Source organism: Quercus lobata, chromosome 3 (assembly GCF_001633185.2).
Source record: "Quercus lobata isolate SW786 chromosome 3, ValleyOak3.0 Primary Assembly, whole genome shotgun sequence".
Lineage (NCBI taxonomy): Eukaryota > Viridiplantae > Streptophyta > Magnoliopsida > Fagales > Fagaceae > Quercus > Quercus lobata.
In genome coordinates this window covers 17,338,625-17,360,367 of record NC_044906.1, presented here as the reverse complement: position 1 = coordinate 17,360,367, position 21,743 = coordinate 17,338,625, and the positions used below count along the sequence as shown (strand labels likewise).

Below are 21,743 nucleotides of genomic sequence, written 5' to 3'. Positions count from 1 at the left end.
ATTGGCTAGTTTTTGAAAGAAAATATTGTAAAATTGGAAGTGGCAGCTTACATTCGATTGTTGTCCACATTTTGTATTTATATTCAAATATTCAGAAAATATAGATAAGTTACAACTATAAGTTACAATTGAAAGATAATTATAGCCTGAATACAATTTGCAAAGTCTAGTACTAAGTGAAGATTACGTGATTAGTATAATCTATAAAGTCTATCACTAAGTACCAAGCACACAAGCAAGGCACAGCTTGCAACATGCAATATGAAACAATAGTGGAAGACCATATATCTTTGATTTTTTATTATTTTATTTTATTTTTATTTTTATTGAGTAAATATACCGTATTGAGAGTAAGGGAGACAGAGGGCCCGGCCATCTCTAACCTGAAGAAAATTAGAGAAAAATCCATTTTGACTAATCAGAATTACAAACTGCCATCCAACGGATCAAATTGGGAGCAAATTTTTTTTTTTCTTTATGAACAAACCCAAAATTCCATCAAGAGAGAGAATCCAAAACTAGCTTAATATTTGAAGTGATCAATTTAATGGACCTGGGGGAGCAAAATTGTCATGTTGTAGAGCCTCAATCAACATATACCTCGAATGATTGGAATAACCCTGAAAACTTGGCAATTACTAAGCTTACGGTCATAAAATAACATACAGACCAATAAGACAAGCACCAGAACCTTGGCACCTGGAATCTGTATCAACTAATCACTGTGAGAGACCCTATCAAATTTAATAAAAGGAAGATAAATGCAGTTACAATTCCCACATGGAAATGGAGTTCATAAGCATTTGGACAAAAATTGTATGAAAAAAACTGTTCCAACCAAGCCCAACAAGCATGTAAACATTGGTCCAACAAAGTAGTCGACCATGCCCATTGCTGCTAAGTTGCTTTGGCAACTGCCAAATCAGAAACCAGATCCCCCTCTGAATTTCCTCATACAAGTATTTTGGGTTGGTCCCAAAAAGAGCTAGCAGAAATTCCAGAAGTGCCTTAATCATTTCCCCAGAAGTAGTGGATATCCAGAACACAATCGTAAAAAAATGCCATGAGAACTTGTGTTGTGCAGGCATCTGCTCAATTTTTGGAGCAATCTTTTTAAAGAGGAAGCACCTATGACCTATACTTGAGATCTGCAAATGAAATTTTAAGAGACATTAGGGCCATATCAATTAAACAGAGAAAAATAAGCCATCAGGACCAGTCCAATCAAGTCTTCACAAGGCCATGTAGCTTGTGCTCATTTCTCTGCAACACTATTTTATTGTTTTTAATGTTTGTGTCTATTGTGTGGGGGTTAAAGGTTCTTATTTCTCCTCTAATATAGACAAGTTTGCAAACAAATCTTGTCATTAGGTGCTACTTAGGTCATAACTGGCTTTGCATACAATCAGGTGAAAGCATATTACTGATTCATGTAGAAAGCAGGCCATGGTTGACAACCGAAAGAGTGGCCAAAAGCAAGATTGGGATATATAAATGTTGGAGATGGGAAAAGGCCATTTTTCTTCAAATTTTTTGAAATTCTAGTGGGGATAGAGTTCCAGATATCTCTACATAGACTAAGAAGAAGGAAAGGGGAGGGGAGTTTGGTTGTCTATGATGTCTCTCGTTTTATGCGCTCCCTAGAATAATAAATATGTAATTAGATCTTTGCTTAAAAAAAAAAAAAAAAAAAAATCAGTGAAAACAGGCTTAATATAGGCACAATACCAGTAGCATACATTAAAATGCAAATGACAAATGCAACATTTCTGCAGATCCATGCTGGGATATAAAAACTCACCCATTTTCACTCCTTGAATGTCATCAAAGTCTATATCATGACTTGTTCAGCAGTATCTTCCACTTGATGTTGTACGTGCATATATCAAGTACAATTCGTCGAAGTTCATCGAGGCTTTATTTCTGTACAACTGCACCTCCAGGTGATCCTGCATGTGTATTATGTCAGTTCACTATCACCCCAAAGGTAGAGATCAAATCAAAAAGTGAACAAAAAACTAGTGTATTTATCACTTGCCACAACCATTTGTTTAGTATCATCCCAAGAAAATCCATTTTGAACAAGAAAACTCTTTACATCCTTGAATTAAGTCCACAAATTGGTGTAATTACTTTTCTAGACCTTTTTATAGCTGCCTTGATGCAAGGAGCACCAACATTATTTCATAGGTACCTCTTATGATCTCATCATGTGAAAACAAGCCATTTTGTCTTTTCGCTTTATGATAAGTGGTCTGCTAATAAGCCTTGCCTGCCTTGAAGCAAAATCTAACACATTCTTGATGTTTCATAAACACCATGATAATGAGAACTGCACAAAACCCACAATTAACTTAGTCAAAATGTAAATTCCAGTCAATCTGGACGCAGATAATCAAAGGTCATTAGCATCCAAAAATCCCCACCTTTAATTTATAATTTGTATAGCCTAATATCAAACTACAAGGACTAAGAAAGAAGAGCAACTCACATTGATTTATATTCAACTTCCAGCAGAAGCAAAACAACTACATCTTGATTCAATGCATGGAACTTAAGCACATATTTTTTCATATACAAGCCTTCCACCGCCTTTGTCATCAAGCAACCAACTCAAAATTTCTGACAAGCATCTTTCTAGATAATTATGAACTAAACCAAAAAAAAAAAAAAAAAAACTCTTATCACTGAGTAGCTAACATGATTACAAAAACATGTGCACAAAAAAATAACTAAAGCTTCCTACCAATAACATTTAAAATACCTTCCAAAATATATAATAATAATAACATTTCAAACGGTATTGTTTGGGAAGACAAAAAAGTGCATCCGAGATAGTGCATTTCCTCTTCCAAGCTTATGTCAGCATATCGAAGATAGGAGTAAAATAGGTTGGCAAACACCAAGAGCACTCTTTAAAAGAGAAATCCAGCCCCCCTTTCGACAAATACAATTTTTTCATACCTCAATGTCCACATTTGTAAAATCACCAATTCCAAATTGCCAAGATAAAGGTCCTAATAGCGTCTACAAATTTAATATGGCAGAAAGAGATTCTATCTTACAGCCTAGAAGACTTGCCAATCCTTCTCCAATGACTCAAAAGAAAATTGTTTCGATATCATAGTAGGACCTTCTTTAATTTTTGATCAAGAGGTTCTAATTTTCTGTCAGTCATGGAGTTTTAAACAAGTGCTAGGCAAGAATATATGAAATCAAGAGAGATGAAAGCTCACCTTGAAATTCTCTCTGAATGAGAGTTATGGAGTAAACGACTTGTTTGATGCTGTGGAACTTGTGGGCGTCTAATAGTCATGAAGTCGTAGTGTGGTGTGAAGAGGGGTTCTTCAAAGATAAAATGAACATGAAAGAACCAAACATGATCTGAAGCCCCTCAAATGAATTTCATCATAAACAACCATACGTACAGAACTTAAATAAACAATAATAACAATCTTCTGCTATTTAATTTAGAGTCTCAATACACAAGGAGAAGAGCATATAAATGTTTGATCGATTTTGTGAAGGGCCGAACAAAAGGAAAGTGGGCCCAAATACCCATTAGGTTCAATAGATGTAGAAACTAAGGACAGTCGAGCCCAAAATTCACAATACTCATGAAGTAATGGCTAATGGTGCACCATAAAGAAAGCCCAAAAGTGTTAGACAACCAAAAAAAAAAAAAACATGAGAGATACTTTATATCTAAATCTTTTTATATACAAAGCAGGATTAGGAATTTAAGAGAGGTGGTAAGGATATCTAAATCTCTATTGTGCAGCCATGTTCACACCAAACCCTTCATATTATGTTGCTCTTAAGTGACTTAGGATGTTTGAGCGAAATAAGTATGATAGTTGAAGGAGTAATGGAAGTTTTGATGTAAGAGTTATTATTATTATTATTATTATTATACAAGATAAAAATTCTATTCTATTCTAATTTAAGTGTATATGTATGTGAAACTCCTTCTTGGAAACTTGAATCCCGACTTTGCCCCTCACACTCTACAAGCACTTATACTTGTGAAGTAACTATTATACCAAAAGTTATTGATTGCCCTAGAGTCCGAATTTGAATACGGATTGAAGTTATTGACTGCTATGTTGTTATAGAAGAGGTAAGCTTCAGATTTATTTTAGCTTATGTAAAGAAGAAGCTAGTTTAATCACGGTTAAGGAAATTTGTTGACTAAACTTGATTGATTAAGCTTTCTAAGCTAAATTGACACTTAGGAAAGCTGCTAAATGTGACAAATCTTGCCAAAAGTCAATAAATATAATAGCTTGCTTTTATGGTTAAAAATGGGTTCAGTTGCGACTTAGCACGTAGAGTAGAGCAGATAAAGTTCTATTTGTATGAAAGTGGTTAGCATATAACTTCATTCTTGGACTCTCATATTTTGCAAGTGGCCCAAGCCCACTTAGCAAAAACCATGTTTTGGGTCCATGAAAAAAATCAAAATAGGCCTAATCCTATGCTCCAAACCACACTCCCTTAAACTCTTAATAAGGCTACATGGGCTTAGGTCACGCATAAAAAAAAAAATCACAAAATATAAGAAATGGGCCCAAAAATAGTTGGCTTTGCTCACACTGGACCTCTAGAACTTTTTTGTAGATATGGTCGTGAACAACCTATAAAGAAAATATTGAGCTTCAAGTTTGCACAAGTAGAAAGAATATACATCAAAACAAAGGGGGAAAGAATTGTTAGATCATTGTGTGAAAAGTTATAATAGGAAGAAATGGGCTAGGAATGATCTCTAAAATGCAAACTAAAGCAGAAAGTATATCAAAAACATGTTTGCCCAGCAAACAACTGACCCATGCAAAAATTTTAGATGAAATTTTGAATTTGCTTTTTTAAGGGATGGAGCAAAAATGTCATAATAGTACCTTGGCATATTTCTTCATTCAAATTTTTTATCAGGAGGTTCCCATATTCTTCGACCTTGTCCTTTTTTTGACAGTCACTTTGGTTTTTTATTTTTGGTTCACCATGGCACCACATCTCTCGAATCAGACTATCCAATCGCGAGCAATGGTCTTGACTCTTGAGCTCCCTACAAACGATTGCTACTCCCTGCCATTATGAGCCTCTTTCTCTTGTTACTGATTTTTCGTGCTTTTAGTAGTGGTCTACCAGAAGTACCCCGGGTTGGGCACCAAGTATGGTACAGTCTGCGCAGGATAAAAGGGCAACCTCGACGAAGAAATGGTCTGAGCCGTTGGTTCACAATTCTCTTTGAAATTCGATTGTCTCGTGGTTGGACTTGTTCATCATGGTTTTCATGGCTGATAACGGAATTATGAAGACCACAAATACATTTCACATGGACTCCCATCCTTGCAATGGTAGGAGCTATTTCTCCACCAGTTTCATTTGTCCAACAAGAGATTTTACATGAAATTTTAACATGATTCCGATCTCCGTGAATCAAGTTTTGAAAATCCTGCTGCAACAAGTTTTGAGATGCACCATAAAACCACAGATGATCACAACGCTTTCTACAAAGGAATTTCTTTAAGAGCGTTTGTTTATGACCATTGGTGAAAATGTCAACAACACAAACATAACCGTATTCATCTTCACCTGCCTGACTAAAAGCAAGACAAAGAGCAAATGTTGGAAATTCTGGACCAACCCACAATGATATGGAACTTTCAACGCTTTGATGGTTGAACCACTCTGGAATTTGATTTCCTGGTACTACAACGTGATATTCACAAGGAGGTTCATCATCATAATAACCCCGTAACCAATACTTACTTTTACAGAATTCAGCTTCAAATTCAGAGAACTTGGAGGGGGAGACCCAGGAAGAAAGATCAGTTTGATGCGATAGTCTGCTAGATGACTGTGAATCCAACATTATGTCGCCTTTTTCATCTAAACATGCCATATTTTGTGGAAGCCCCAAAATCCTTCCAAACTGCATGCAATTAGGAAATTCAAGAAATTAATGTACCCAATCTAGTAAAGCATTTGAAATTGTTCTTCATAAATTTAAGAAAGAGATACCTTAATCAATAATTTGCTTAATGATTTTGAACTCAACGAGAAGGAGTTTGATGCATCTACACCTCTTAAAGTTTCAGGAAGCTTTGGAATTTCCTGAAGGGAATAGCAATCCGAAATTTCAAGCCAACGTAGTCTATTGAATCTGATAATGCTTTTTGGGAGGGTAAAATCTTCACTCCGTATGTATAGACGTTTCAATGAGAGTGGACAACAATAAGTCAAAATAAAATCTATTTCTGGACTGTTTTTAGAAAAACAAAGAGCTAGAAATGTCAAGCTCCGAAACTCATATTGGGAAAAGCCATCATAATAATTGCACAACACTTGTCTATCAATCTCCATGCCCTTCGGTAATTTGATATCACCCCAGATATGGAGACTGTGAAGATGTTGAAAATTTTCAATGCCTCTTGGTAGATCACCTGAACCTAAGTGTAATACCTCAATTCCGGTGAGATTCCCAAATGATGGAGGCAACTCTTTAATAGCAGTTCCAATAAAACTTATATACTTTAAACCATCCATTTCATGCAAAATATTGGGGAATTTCTCAAGCCTTTTGCACATATAAAGACCTAAATGTTTAAGAGATTTCATCATGAGGCAGCTTGGAAGAATTTGAAGTTGAGTGCACTCAGTGAGGTACCACTTTTCAAGCTTATCAAGATGTCCAACAGAGTCATGAATTTCGACTAAATTTCTACATTCACGGAGATCCAATTCCTTTATGTTTGGGGTGGCAATCGACAAGTCAGATAATTTGCTTATCGATTGACATGAACGAAAATTCATATATGTCAAATTTCTAAACTGTCCCACCTGTAGAAAAAAAAAAAAATCAAAATTTAACTTCAACAAAGTTTAAAATATAGTTTAATGAATAAATAAAAATTATTATACCTCGAGAAGTTTGTCCAATATAACCTGACTTTGTGGCATGTTGAGTGCAACAAGTTTTTGAGGACGAAAATTGAATGGCAAGGAAGATAAAGGAAATTCAGGCCAATCAAGTAACCTTAATTCATCGGGAAGATATTCAATATCTCCACAAATATCTACATTAGCAACTATAAGGAACTTGAGATTTTTCATCTTTTCAAGACATTTAGCTTCTAATTGCAACTTTTCTCGTTCAGGTGTGCATATCATCATGCCTCGAATATTTTTGGATCCCTAAGGAAAAACATTTAGAGAATCATGTCATGCAAAAGAATTCACCAAAATTATAATAACTACTAAATTTTAACCATATAGATGGATTAAATTTACTTCCATAACAAAAGGAAAAAAATATATGCATCAAGGAAAAAAAAAGATTAAATTTTCCCTTCCAAGAAAATGAAAAAGATAAACGAAATGAAGTTATACCGTATTTTTCCTCAGTGCTTCAATAGCATCCTCATAACACCATAGCCTACTACGTTTTTCAGGTATCTTTGGCGATTCTTGTCGAACAATTTCCCTACCCATTTGTTGTATCAAGTCATGCATCCATAATTTGTCATATTGATCAACAGTTATGAGACACTTCTCAATAAGTCTTTGAATACCAATAATTGGGTATAAATTGCAAGAATTTAGTATATCTACAATATAATTCCTGCAAAATCCTTTGAAGAAACATGCAATATCTAGGAAAATATCTTGTTCAGTTTCATCCAATCCTTCATAACTTATTTGGAGTATATGTTGAATTTCTTTGTTAGGAATTCTTTCATACTTATCTAATGTGCTTTTCCATTCCAATTCATTTCTTCCATACAAATTAGCTCCTATTATTGCTAGAGCTAATGGAATGCCTTTAGCATAACGTATAACTTGGTTTGTAAAATCTGTATAATCTTCCTTGGGTTTATTTGTTTGGAATGCATGCAAACTAAATAATTCAAGAGCTTCATGATCATCTAATTCATTAACCTTGTAAGCTGAAAGACCTTTTCCAAGATAAGCTAGCAAGTGTTTGTCTCTGGTGGTTATAATGATTCTACTTCCAGAGGAAAAGAAATCACATTTTCCAATTAATTTTTCAATCTGGTCTAATTTATCCACATCATCAAGAATTAAAAGAATCCTTTTACTGCAAAGCCTTTCCTTTATCAAATTGATTCCTCTCCATATGTTGCCAACCTTTAGATTTATATCCCCTAAAATCTCATAAAGAAGTGTCTCTTGTAAATGGATTATGCCATTAAATGTCCCAAACTTCTCTCTAACATTTTCTAAAAAACTGCTTCCTTCAAAATGTGCATATATCATGTTATAAACAGCTTTAGCAATGGTCGTCTTACCCACTCCACCAGGGCCGTACATCCCTACCACACGGACATCATTTGATCCAATATCTAAAAGTAATTTTATGGCCTCCACACGATAATTTATTCCAACTGGGTACGTAGCAACAAATAATGGCGTACGGTTTGATTTAGAATTTGAGATCTCTTTGACAATTTCTTGGATAAATTCGAACTCACTGCAACTGTCATTCACGTAACATATGAACATGTGATGAGTTAGGCTATAGAATAGAAATAAGAATAGAACTAAATTCAAGAAGTTTAATTAAAGTAACCGACATGTAATTTTTAGATATGGTAATTATTATTGCATTAGCATTGTTTTTACTAGGGAATTAGTTTTAGGCTAATTGCATGGAAAATACGAATTTATTAAGAATGTCTTTCAAGTTTTTCTATGTAATAGTATGTGGGAGACATTCCTAATTAATTAGTAAGATAATCTAATATAAAGTTCTTTTGGATGTCCAAACTTTATATCTCTTCATTCTCAATAAAGATTTCTATCATTAACCTATAGTTAGTTACCATAGTAGAAATTTGACGACAAAATAATACTTTTATCATTTGTCAATACTTGAGAGAGGGGGGGGGGGGGAGGAGGAGCAAACGGATAGGAGTAGATAATCTAATGGTCATCACAGAACCATTAAAACTCATAATAAAAGTACAAGAGTAATCACTATATACATACTTGTGCTTATAATGCCAACCGGATATATTGGCCACTTCATATAGAGCTTCCCTCCAACTTTGTACCTTCCCGTTATCCTTAAATTTTTCTTCATGTTTAGCGAATACTTCCCCGAACTTTCCTTTTTGGTTACGAACTTCTGATGGATCCACGTTGTAAAAAACTGGTTGCACCAATTGACCATTCTTTTTACACTCAACAATCTTAACAAGTTCATCCAAGCACCAAGTGGAGAATACATAGTTTTCTGAAAATATGATTATTGAAATCATTGAGCTCTCAATGGTCTCGAGAAGTTGTGCAGAAATTTGTTCTCCTCTTGGGAGATTATCATCGATGAAGGTGTGAATACCCAACTGACACAAAGCGTTATATAAGTGGCCTGTGAAACCAAGACCGGTATCTTCATATCTAAAACTCAAAAAGACATCAAAGCTCTTGTTTTGGTAGGTGGAAAAGGATGATGAGGCTCCTTTGTTGGTCATAATAGACATTTATGAGGCGACTGTTGAGAAGATCTGAGAGAAGAAAGAAAACTGTGAAAGGGTTGTTGATATAATATGACTAAGAAAAGTGAATGGTAAATATGAGGAAGATGGTGAAAACAAGCAAGAGGAGCTCTTTGAATGTTCCAAGTATCAAACTAATTTCAAAAAATTATAGAAAACTCTAAGAGTACAATAAATGTCTAATGAGTCTTTCTATGAATTTAATTATTGAGACCCACATTTATGTGAGATTAGAAAGTATGCATTTATTGTACTTCCAGAGTAATTTATAATGAGTAATACTACATGCATAAATTATTTTATAACATTTTTAAAAACTGTTGATATGACTAATTCTTACTGATTCTCATTTGGACCCATCACTAACATCACTTTTTACTTACTAATAACTACTCATTATATTAGCAGTTGATAAGTAAAAAGATTTATAATTGCCAGTTGATTCACTGCAATATTGTGGAAGTTTCTAAGTACGATATTGGTCCTTACGGTCATAAAGAATAGTAAATAATTTCTTACCAATAGCCAATCGAAAGTGATTATTGTTGTTTCTGTTGTTGTTGATAACTAACAAGATTTCTCTTAAAAAAAAAAAAGATAAGTAAAAAGATTTTTTTTTAGTGTTAGTACTAAAACAAGGAACTTGTTTAGAGAGGAGAAATCGAGACTTGGTTTTTGATGAGGTAAGTTCATGATGGAAAATACATACACTCATGAGTCATGATACTAATTATCCTGCCGAATCAGTTCTTATACTTTAGAAGGAAAAAAAAAAAAAAAAAAAAAAATTCTTGGTTCAAACCCTAATAGTTACGTAAGATGGAACTACCAAGCAAGGCTTGGATTCTTGCGTAGTTAGTAGTATAAGTTGTTAATTTCAATTGTAAAGACACATTTGACAAATGAATTTTACTTAGGTCTAAATGCTTAATTTTAGAGACTACTCTTTGTCCACCTGCATGTATGCCAGTCTAAGCGATTCTCTTTTATTTTTAGATCACAGCCTAAGCAGTTACCCTTTCACCTGCATCAAAAAATTTGTCAACATTTTGCCTTCTTTTCATAGCCAAAATAAGGTAGAGTTTCATGTTAGGTATGTTGTAGTACACTAGTAGAGTTTCGCGTCTATGTGTATAGCGTGCACTAATATATTCGACATTTGGTGCAATAATGTATACTAGTGACTTCCCACAATGGTGCGCGTCATAAAGCATATATATACATAAGCTTAAAAGGCATCAATTGACCGATTGAAATAGGCTTTGAATTAAATAAGGCTAACCCAGAGGGAAAAAGTCCATTACGATCATACATGCTTCAACTGAGTTTGAAACAATTGGGTCTAGCCAACTTGAATGATTTCAGCTCCACAAGTTTCAACCGAATAGCTACAAAGCTACCATGTAAAACCCTCGCTCCGAGTCCTATCATTTATGAGAAAAACACACAAAGCAATTGAATGAGCAATTTGCAATGCATTTATTTCAAACAAAGAGAATTGTGTGATTTTTATGATTTGTGTTAGAGATATATTAGCCTATTAGCATAAGCCTAAGCCTAAGCCTAATTCTACTTTGTGTGCAAGCCAAGTAAGTGTGCTATACAAGTAAACAAGGTGGGCCTAAAGCCCACATACCCTAATACACATTAACAATTTGGAAGTGATATGGATGACAATGTTAATTTCTTTGTGTTTTAAAGTTCAATTGGTGATTTTGGAAGTGCCTAGGTTATTTCATAATTTTATAAGGGTTGAGGGGTCTTTTATAATTTCAAAAGTTGGAGAGCTTTTGTGTAATTTTGAAAATTAATTTAGAAATATTTTGGAGATAAACTGTAATTTTGAGAAACTTTTGGGGTCAAGATGTGATTTTAGCAAAGTGTGTTCGTGATGTGTAACAGATGTGAGATATTGTGGATTCAATGGATTGAAGCAAGAAAATAAAAATGTGTTTTGGGTAGTGTTATGCTACCTTTGTTTCTGTGCGAGTTTTTGTTTGGTTTATCTTCCTTCCTTCGCTGGTTCTGGTCCTCTTCCTTTGCTAAGTTTGGTTTTCGTTTTTGGCATTGTGGTGTGATTGAGAATGCAGTCTTAAGTGGCGTTTATATAAGGCGTATCTGGTGCGTATCTCTTGGGCTCTTTGTGGTGTAGGTAGGTCTTAATAAAATGCTTTTTAAAAAACAAAAATAACAGTGGCGTTCATATAACGCGTATCTGATGCGTTTGGTAAGTTTTGTAAAATGCAGCTATCAGTTGAATAAGCCTGTTTTCCAAAGGGGAACCTTTTTCTTTCTTTGCTTCCAAATGGGAGCTAGGAGTTTGATTTTGAAAACGCAATAAACACACCAATCAGCTTTGGGAATTTGGTATCTTATTCTTAAATTACCCTTACTTTATAGAAAGGCTGTAATGCTTCTCTCGTACATCTTTGATTTCTGACGACTCTAAAAAGAATCCATTAAATCATATCCAGCGAGTTATGCCAATTCCTTCCACACAACTATTATTCCTATTATTCATGAATAATCTAATCTTGGAACAAAGGATTTCAGCCACTAACTTACTTCTCCCTCTCCATCAAAAGAATATTTTCTTGATGTGAATGGGTTGTCCGTATAATATAACAAGAAAGCAAGTGAAAAAATTGGAAGAAGGTGTAAGCAAGCAAGATGAGCCTTTCATATTGATACCTTTTACATTACTTTTGGTGTGACAAGTAGGGATGCCTGTTGGCTCGGGTTTGGGCTCAACCCACACCCAACCTAATCGGATGGAGCATATCTCAATCAGTTGCCAACCAAAGAGGTTAATAAGAAAATTTAGAAATTGTGTTTTGACTTAATCTTGCTAGGTTCTTTTTCATGATCATTGGTTTATTTGCTGTGAGTTGGCCTAAAGCTAAAGACCTAGGAGATATCAAACAAGATACAGTTTCCACAAGAAAATTATAGAAATCAAGAGTATTAATATATACAAAAACAACTATGAACGTATATAAACAATTATATTGTGAATATGTTTGCTTTCTCTTACCTTTTTTATGTTATTTATTGATTGACTAAGATCAACTACACATTTAGCTTCCTTAGTTTTTCACATTTTTTAAATTGTATGGAAAGGAAAAATAGAAACTAGTATATGTTTCAGGGAGAAATTTTTTGTAATAGTTGATTGTCATATATGAGTTTAGTGATTATGAAAATATTAATTGTTATAACTTTGTTTAATAGTTCTTATGTGATAAAATGGAAACAAATTTTGAATAAATTGCTCATTAACTTCTCAAAAATGCAAAATAATGTTAGCTTTCATATGAACCTTCAAGATTCATTTTTATGTTCTAATAAAAATAATACATTTTTCATTTTTTAATTGTGTTTTGTTTTGATACATATATCACAATATTATAACGTATTATAAATATTGTCATTGTCATATATAATAATTGAAAGTAAATGCAACATGCTTCTTTGCCAAAAAATATATATTTATAAAAAAAATCAAGATATAGATTTTTTTACTTGCATAAAATATATTATATATATTACAATGTAATCACATTGTTATGTGATGAGTTTGGGACTATTACTTATAATTCTCAACTACTATTCTCATTCTTTACTTGGCAAAAAAGAATATGATGTCAAATTTTCTTGCATATTGCATGGGTCTATGACTAGTTTTCCTTAAAAAAGGGCCTTCAATAAATCCTCGAACACCCCTATTACCCAACCAATTGTCATACCAGAGGCTTTTACAAACTCTCCCTCAGCTGACAAATCCGGAAGGTCCTTATCTAAAGAGAAGTTCATGACAACGATTACCATAGTCTAGCCATAGCAGAATTTGAGAATCTAGTAGAACCTATCAGTGGCAAATAGATGAAACCATACCAATATATGCTTAACTCACCAAAAGAATAAAGCAAGTTTGTACTAAGCGATCTTATCTCCTTTTTTTTTTTTTTCGGATCACAAATTATTATGGAAATAAAGGGTAAGCATTGGTTTTTGCCTTGAGTACATGATATATTTTTCATATGAACAATTTCATTCTAGTGTTTCAAAATCATGGAGCCCAAAGCCATTTTAGCTAGTAATACTAGAAAGGAAAAAGAATATGACCATAATAACGGTTAACTAACACAAATAAGTATATTTCCAAGTTACAATAACAGCCTCCACATCTGGATCTTTTATGAATCAAGCATGGTCATAAGGCTAGCAAATATTTTCAAGTTAAACATAGTGACTAAGGCTAGATCTTTTACAAACTTAAGCAAGATATATTTTCACGATTAAATAAACAATGCAAAGTCACTCTTCAAAATAATCAGAACTTAGCTAAATAAAACACGACATATATATATATATATATATATATAACACCAAGGAAAGAAGTCTTTTAGAAAATGATTAATACAGCCCAAATAACTACTAGAAATTGAAGAGGAGTCTAAAGGCATCATTCAAACAAGCCACTGCCAAAGGTTTCTGCAGAAGACGGAGTACCGATGGAAGACATATACTTTATGATCTCATCTCTTTGGCTTGTCAAAGAAGACAGTTCGGCAACTAGCAACGAAATATCCTCCACAACGCTAGCTATCTTCGCTTCAAGATCCTTCAATTTCTTCTCACTACTGCGAGCAAGACATGGTCCAATGGCAGAACGAACATGGTCAAGTATAAACTGCACATCTAATCCCATGGCCAATAGTTCCTTAAGTGCATTTTTCCACTCGAGCACCCGTTTCAAATTTGAGCTATCAAGACAAGTGCGCTGCATATCTAATAGGACGGCAACAAGCAGCTGAAACATCAGCCCTCTCATGGCAGCACCTACCCTGCATCCAGCCATGAAGTTGGGATGCCTCTTCACGATATCCTCAAGTAATGATAGACCTTCTACAGGGACGTCAAACCGCTGAAACCTTACCACACTTCCTGAAAGATGATAGAAATGGGAAGGAAAGTTGTCATTCTGATCTCCATCTTCATCAAACTGTCTCACGAACCCTTGGAGATCGGTCCTCTCATGAATGGAATCGACATCAAATGATTCTCCTCCGGTCACTGCCAAGTAAAATATTGATGTCATACGTCCAACAATAACACAGGAAAAGAACAATTAAACAAGACTTAATCAGAGTCATTCCTAGAAATCTAAATGACCCAAGATCACCACTGGGAATCACACAAGGCATACCTGAAGAGCCTTCGCCTAGGGGGCTAATAGGGCTATGGCTGGATCCTCTAGGAACAGCTTCTCCAGCTGGGTCAGCATCAACAAGAACCTTATTGCTATCCACTACATCTTTTGCAGCGACACATGAAGTAAAAACACCAGCATAGGAAATGATAATTGTTTAATTTTGCATATTTATATCAAAGAGCATTACCATACTTTTAATTTGTGCTAATTCATATATGAACATATTTTGAATAATGTTCAATAATTAATTTTGTGATTAAAATGAGTTTTTAATACATAATTTTTTTTTTCTTTTTCTTTTTGTTGTTGTATAAGAATGGAATTGATTCTAGCAAGATTTACCAACAAAGGCATGAGACAATTTGTGTAACGAAGAAGGTTAATGGACTAAATTTTGACAAGGGTCATAATGAAATTAAAGAAGGTCAACCCAATTTAATTTGAGTACAAATGAGCAAGGAATCAAAGGAATTTTGCTCTGAATCCAAGTCAAATTTAGATTAGGATTCTAGCTTGTGCAAGCCTTACTATTTTGGGCATAACTTTCAGCTTAGATATCAAATTGAAGTGATTCAATTTAGACTGAAAAGATATTTCAAAGGGTTACAACTTTATAGTTAGTGAAAATTCCAAATTTCTAATGTTAAGAAGAATTCCAAATTCTAATGTTAAGAGGTCAAAAAAGGCAGTAAAGTAGAGCCTGAAAATTAAGGATTTTTCCCACAAAAAGTCTACTTGTATTGGTGTCTTCTCCTACCTTATGGGCCTTTGGCAAATCCACGTGCAGCAAGCAAGCATCAGCATACCTTTGCTAAATTGGAAAGAATACCAAATAGCTTCGTTGATAAGACATTCCTTTCTTTAAACCCAAAGATCCAATCAAAACTTAAATGCTAAACAATGCATTTTGTTCAGCATTCTGCATACCTTTACTAAATCGGAAATAATATCAAATTGCTGAAGGGAAGTGGACTTACTATCTTTAGCTAAGACTAGGAAAGAGAGTCAAGAACCTTTGTTGATTGGTCCATACCTCTTTCATCTCTACCAACCCTTTTATGGGACTAACAAGAAAGGGTGGCACCTAAACAAGAAATCTAGCTATAATCAGATACTCACAACAACTTTAAAAATACTTCACCCTTTCATCTCTCCCAAAAACTCACTCATCCACTCACTAAACCTCCTAGATCCGACCTTCATTAGAATCACATAACATCCCATCACATAACCATCTTCTTAAGTATGTCTTGTCAAAGTGGAAGCTTGCTTAAATACTGCCACATTGTTGAGCATATACATATAAGTGAAGTCCTATATTGAATAATGATAAGAATAATAATGGTTAATATAACATACTTTGAATCATATTATAATTAGATTAAGGGCCTGGACGAGACCTATCATGAGATCTATCCAAGCATGATTATTTGGGCCTTGGGCTGAACTAAGCACATGCACATTGGTAACAGGTGGATTCTTTCTTTGGCCCAACCCAATGTTGAGTTGCAGGCTAGCTCCTAAAATCATTATTGCACAAAAATCTACCCGACAAGACATTAGAGTATGTTTGGATACTGCTTATTTTGCTGAAACTGAAAAATTATTACTAAAAGTACTATATATAAAGATAAATGTTAGTCGAAATAGTACAGTGGGGCCATGAAAATAAGCTAAATAGTGAAATAATTTTATTTTTTCATCCACACCCAAATGCACACTAAGCCTTCGTTTGAATTGAAATGAAAAATGAAAACTATTTTACTATTCAGCTTATTTTTGCTACTATTCATGAACCCCACTGCACTTTTTAGTACTATTCATGGGCCTTACTGTACTTTTACCTTTATCTACAGTACTTTCAACAATAAGTTTTCAATTTCAGCAAAATAAGTGGTATAACAATGCAAAAGAAATCAAACATAACCAACACAAAAGAAAACAATTCAGTGTAATAATACTACCTCGATATATTTGGTCTCTTTTCCTCAAGAGGTTTCCTATTTTCTTCGACAGTGGATACGGATTGAAGTCAAAGACATCATTCATAGAGGAACAGCCCATTGAAGACAAACCCAAATCAAACTCATCACCAGCAATTGAGTCAATTTCCAAATTTGGCTCACCCAAACTAAAGTCAGACCCATTTACCATAACCATTGGAAGCTTTGAATAATAATTTTCATGGTTGATAACAGAACTCTGAAGACCACAAATACATTTCACATGGACCCCTAACCTTGCAATGGTAGGAGCGATTACTCCGCCAGTTTCGCTAGTCCAAGAAGAGATCTTACATGAAATTTCAACATGATTCTGATCTCCTTGAATAAAGTTTCCAAAAATATGCTGCATTAACCTATGGGATGCACCGTAAAACCACCGATTATCATTACAGAAATTATCAAAGAGTTCCTCTATGAGCGTTTGTTTATGACCATTGGTGAAAACATCAACAACACAAACATAAGCGTATGCATTTTCATCTTCCAAACAAAAAGCAACACAAAGAGCAAATGTCGGAAATTCTGGACCAACCCATAATGATATCGAACTTCTAGCGCTTTGATGGTTGAACCACTTTGGAATCTCATTTCCAGGTACTCTAATGTGACAATCATGTCCAGTGTCATCTTCTTGAAAACTCCGGTACACATATGGACTAGCATTAAACTTAGTTCGAACTTCAGGGAGCTTGGAGGGATGGAACCAAGAGGGATCAATCTGATGCGATAATCTGCTAGATGACTGTGAATCCAATAATATGTCACTTCTTACACCTGAACACGCAATATTTTGTGGAAACCCTAAAATTCTTCCAAACTGCATGCAATTAGAAAATTAAAAAATATGTATTAAATTTAATACATCTAGCAAAGCATTTGAGAAGGTAACAAAAATTGCTCTTTATAAATTTAGCAGAGAGATACCTGAAGCAATAATTTGTACAATGATTTTGAAGTCAACAAGCTATTTTTTAGTTCTACTATTCTTATACTTTCTGGAAGCTTAGGAATTTCTTGAAGGAAGATGGAATGCCAAATGTGAAGCACACGTAACTTTTTGAACCTCAAAATGCTTTCTGGGAGGGTAAAATCGTCACTCTGTATTAATAATTCTTGCAATGAGAGTGGGCAACAAGAAGGCAAAATAAGATCTATTTCTAGACTATTTTTAGAAAAAACAAGAGCTAGAAATGTCAAGCTCCAAAACCCATATTTGGAAAAGCCATTGTAATCATTAGACAGAGCTTGTCTATCAATCTCCATGTCCTTTGGAAATTTTAAATCACCCCAAATATAGAGCTCATGAAGATTTTGCATATTATAGATGCCACTAGGAAGATATCCTGAACCTAGGTGCAATCCTAGGTGCAATCTCTCAAGCCTAGTAAGATTCTCAAATGATGGAGGTAACTCTTTAATAGCAGTTCCAATAAAAGTTAGATACTCTAATCCATCCATTTCATGCGAAATATTGGGGAACTTCTCAAGCCTTCTACACTCATAAAGAATTAATTGTTTAAGAGATTTCATCATGAGGCAGCTTGGAAGAATTTGAAGTCTAGTGCACCCAGAGAGGTCCAACTTTTCAAGCCTATCAAGATGTCCAACAGAGTCATGAACTTCAACTAGATTTCTACATTGATAGAGATCCAATTCTTTTATGTTTGGGGTGGCGATAGATAAGTCGGATAATTTCCTTATGTATTGACATGAACGAAAATTCATATATGTCAAGCTTTTGAATTGTCCCATCTGTACCAAAAAAAAAATAAATTAAAAAAAAAATCAAAATTTAGCTTCAACAAACTTTAAAATATAATTTAATGAAGTATAGATAAACAAAAATGATTATACCTCAAGAACTTTATCCAATATAATTTGACTTTGTGGCATGCTGAGTGCAATGAGTTTTTGAGGACGAAAATTAGATGGTAAGGAAGGTAAAGGAAATTCGGGCCAATCAAGCAACCTTAATTCATTTGGAAAATATTCAACACTTCCACAAATATCTACATTACCAACTATAAGGAATTTAAGATTTTTCATCTTTTCAAAACATTTAGCTTCTAATTGCAACTTTGCTCGTTCAGAAGAGTAGATCATCATGCCTCGAACTTTTTCAGATCCCTAATTAGGCAAAAACATTTAGTGAATCACATCATACAAAAGAATTCACCAAAAATATAAGAACTATAAAATTTTAACTATATAGATGGACTTGAATTTCCTTTCATAACAAAAGACAATATATATATATATATATATATATATATATATATAGATAGATAGATAGATAGATAGATATATATATAAAAGGTAAACCACCAGTAAAAAAATTGTTAAACTTTTCCTATCAAGAAAATGAAATGGCAAAAAGGCGAGTGAAACCATGTTATACCTTATTTTCAGTTAGCACTTCAACAACATCCTCATAACACCATAGCCTGCTACGCATTCCAAGTATCTGTGGTGATTCTTGTCGAACAATTTCTCTACCCATTTGTTGTACCAAGTCATGCATCCATAATTTGTCATATCGATCAATAGTTATGAGACACTTCTCAATAAGTCTTCGAATACCAATAACTGGGTATAAATTGCAAGAATTTAGTATATCTACAATATAATTCTTGCAAACTCCCTTGAAGAAACATGCTATATCAAGGAAGATAACTTTTTCAGTTTCATCCAATCCTTCATAACTTATTTGGAGTATTTTTTGAATTTTTTTGTTTGGAATTCTTTCATACTTATCTAATGTGCTTTTCCATTCCATTTGATCTCTTCCATACAAATCAGCACCTATTATTGCTAGAGCTAATGGAATGCCTTTAGCAAAACGTATAACTTGGTTTGTAAGTTTTGAATAATCTTCCTTGGGTTTGTTTCTTTGGAACGCATGCAAACTAAATAATTCAAGAGCTTCACGATCATTTAATTCCTTAACATCGTAAGTAGAAAGACCTTTTCCAAGGGTAGCTAGCAAGTGTTTGTCTCTTGTGGTTATTATGATTCTACTCCCAGGAGCAAGCAAATCACATTTTCCAATTAATCTTTCTATTTGGTCTAATTTATCCACATCATCAAGAATTAAAAAAATCCTTTTACTACAAAGCCTTTCCTTTATCAAATTGATTCCTTTGAATACATTACCAACCTTTAAATTCATATCCCCTAAAATCTCACAAAGAAGTGTCTCTTGTAATTGGATTGCACCATTAAATGTCCCAAACCTATCTCTGACATTTTCTAGAAAGCTGCTTCCTTCAAAAAGTTTATAAATTGTGTTATAGACAGCTTTAGCGATGGTAGTCTTACCCACTCCACAAGGGCCATACATCCCTACCATACGAACATCATTTGATCCAATGTCTAAAAGTGATTTTATGGCCTCTACGCGATAATTTATTCCGACTGGGTATTTAGCAACAAATAATGGTGTGTGGTTTAATTTTGAGCAGGAGATCTCTTTGACAATTTCTTGGATAAATTTGAACTCTTGGCAACTGTCATTCACAAAACATATGAAGATGATGAGTTAGACTACAAAATAGAAATATGAACATGAACTAAATTCAAGATGTTTAATTTGCGTATTACATCTAAACTACTTTTAATTAAGGTATCCAACACTTAATTAAAAGATCTAATAATTATTACTCATTCCATTCCAAATTGATAATCCTTTATTCCATTTTAGGATTTCCCAAAATGAAATTCTCTTTGAAAAGTAAATAAATAATTTTGTAACAGATTCTTTAATTTAATTAAAATGTTAATATGTCTCTTTTACTAAAGTTTAAATTAAGAAGGTTAATTTTGTAAAACTTGTACATTTTTATGTGAAAGACAATGCATTAAATGATACATCCTTAAAAAGTTAGATTTTCTAAACGGGCCTAACAATATGGGTCGGAGGGAATACTGCATTAGCATTTTTCCTTCTTTAAGAAATTAGTTTTAGGCTTTTTGCACGAAATTATATGGAAAGTCCACTTAGATATGATCACGAAAATATTGGAATCCCACTTCTCATAATTGAACAACATTATTAAGAATGCCATAGAAACTTTTCTAAATAATATATGGGAGACATTCCGAATTAATTGGTGAGATAACCTAATATTAGAACTACACCGCGCCCCCCCCCCCCCCCGGCGGGGCACGCCCAAGGATAGGGAAGCAAATAGTTAGGGGTAGTTGTTGTTTAACAATAGAATCTAGTGGTCTTCAGAAAACCATTAAAACTCATAATAGTAGAAGAGTAATCACTAAAAACATACTTGTTCTTGTAATGCCAACCAAATAAATTGGCTGCTTCATATAGAGCTTTCCTCCAACTATGTACCTTCCCATTATCCTTAAACCTTTTTTCATGTTTAGCTAGCGCTTCCCCATACTTTCCTTTTTGTCTACGAACTTCTGATGGATCCACGTTGTAAAAAATCGGTCGCACCAATTGATCATTCTTCCTACACTCAACAATCTTGACAAGTTCATCCAAGCAACAAGTGGAGGATGCATAGTTTTCAGAGAATACAATTATCGATATCATTGAGCTCTCAATGGTTTTGATAAGTTCTGCAGAAATTTGTTCTCCTCTTGGGATTTTATCATCAATGAAGGTGTGAATACCCCGCAGAGACAAAGCATTATACAAATGGCCTGTGAAACCAAGACGAGTATCTTCACCTCTGAAACTCAAGAAGACATCAAAGTTCTTGTATTGGTGGGTGAAAGAGGATGATGAGGCACCTTGGTTGATCATTAAAGCCATTAGGCTCTATGAGGAGACGATTGAGAAGATCTGAGAAGAGAAAGAAAACTATGAAAGGGTTATCAGTATAATATAACAGAGGAAAGAGAATGACAAATTGGGAAGAGGGTAAAAGCAAGCAAGAAGAACCTTTCATATAGATGCTTTTTACATTACTTTTGGTGTGAGTAGTAACTCTTTGAACATTCCAAGTACTATACTAATTTGGAAAATTATAGAATATT

General features: G+C 34.0%; 4 protein-coding genes and 1 long non-coding RNA gene across 5 annotated transcripts; all 5 read right to left on the bottom strand.

The window, feature by feature from the left end:
- Window positions 1-427: 427 nt before the first annotated feature.
- On the bottom strand, window positions 428-3,314 carry LOC115979417. Its single transcript, XR_004089051.1, has 4 exons — window positions 3,237-3,314; window positions 2,195-2,652; window positions 1,802-1,949; window positions 428-1,148 (listed from the first exon to the last, which is right to left on the bottom strand). It is a non-coding gene; the product is annotated as an uncharacterized LOC115979417 (long non-coding RNA).
- Window positions 3,315-7,601: 4,287 nt separating this feature from the next.
- Window positions 7,602-9,506, bottom strand: LOC115980458 (TMV resistance protein N-like). The gene is made up of 3 exons (XM_031102707.1): window positions 9,013-9,506; window positions 7,651-8,500; window positions 7,602-7,610 (listed from the first exon to the last, which is right to left on the bottom strand). The coding sequence occupies exons 1-3, from the start codon at window positions 9,504-9,506 to the stop codon at window positions 7,602-7,604; spliced, it is 1,353 nt and encodes a 450-aa protein (XP_030958567.1).
- A 4,406-nt stretch (window positions 9,507-13,912) lies between these two features.
- LOC115979416 lies at window positions 13,913-14,944 on the bottom strand. The gene is made up of 2 exons (XM_031101448.1): window positions 14,731-14,944; window positions 13,913-14,597 (listed from the first exon to the last, which is right to left on the bottom strand). Exon 2 carries the CDS (start codon window positions 14,380-14,382, stop codon window positions 13,987-13,989), a length of 396 nt encoding a protein of 131 aa, XP_030957308.1. The 5' UTR covers window positions 14,383-14,597; window positions 14,731-14,944; the 3' UTR covers window positions 13,913-13,986.
- On the bottom strand, window positions 14,441-20,210 carry LOC115980457 (disease resistance-like protein DSC1). Its single transcript, XM_031102705.1, has 7 exons — window positions 19,141-20,210; window positions 18,597-18,869; window positions 17,667-18,494; window positions 16,701-17,559; window positions 14,731-14,838; window positions 14,540-14,597; window positions 14,441-14,468 (listed from the first exon to the last, which is right to left on the bottom strand). Exons 1-7 carry the CDS (start codon window positions 20,089-20,091, stop codon window positions 14,441-14,443), a joined length of 3,105 nt encoding a protein of 1,034 aa, XP_030958565.1. The 5' UTR covers window positions 20,092-20,210.
- A 739-nt stretch (window positions 20,211-20,949) lies between these two features.
- LOC115980456 (TMV resistance protein N-like) lies at window positions 20,950-21,540 on the bottom strand. The gene has a single exon (XM_031102704.1). The coding sequence runs from the start codon at window positions 21,517-21,519 to the stop codon at window positions 20,950-20,952; it is 570 nt and encodes a 189-aa protein (XP_030958564.1). The 5' UTR covers window positions 21,520-21,540.
- Between the last annotated feature and the right edge of the window lie 203 nt (window positions 21,541-21,743).

What these genes read in the sequence shown, in the direction of transcription:
- LOC115980457 (XM_031102705.1), bottom strand. Translation starts at nt 20,091, where the DNA reads ATGGTAGGGATGTATGGCCCTTGTGGAGTGGGTAAGACTACCATCGCT. An exon ending in AAGAGACCAAATATATCGAG is followed by an intron (nt 14,839 to 16,700) that starts GTAGTATTATTA and finishes TCGCTGCAAAAG; the next exon opens with ATGTAGTGGATAGCAATAAG. An exon ending in GAGAGGACCGATCTCCAAGG is followed by an intron (nt 14,469 to 14,539) that starts GTTCGTGAGACA and finishes ATCATCTTTCAG; the next exon opens with GAAGTGTGGTAAGGTTTCAG.
- LOC115979416 (XM_031101448.1), bottom strand. Translation starts at nt 14,382, where the DNA reads ATGGCTGGATGCAGGGTAGGTGCTGCCATGAGAGGGCTGATGTTTCAG.
- LOC115980458 (XM_031102707.1), bottom strand. Translation starts at nt 9,506, where the DNA reads ATGTCTATTATGACCAACAAAGGAGCCTCATCATCCTTTTCCACCTAC. An exon ending in GGTTGGCATTATAAGCACAA is followed by an intron (nt 8,501 to 9,012) that starts GTATGTATATAG and finishes CGTGAATGACAG; the next exon opens with TTGCAGTGAGTTCGAATTTA.
- LOC115980456 (XM_031102704.1), bottom strand. Translation starts at nt 21,519, where the DNA reads ATGGCTTTAATGATCAACCAAGGTGCCTCATCATCCTCTTTCACCCAC.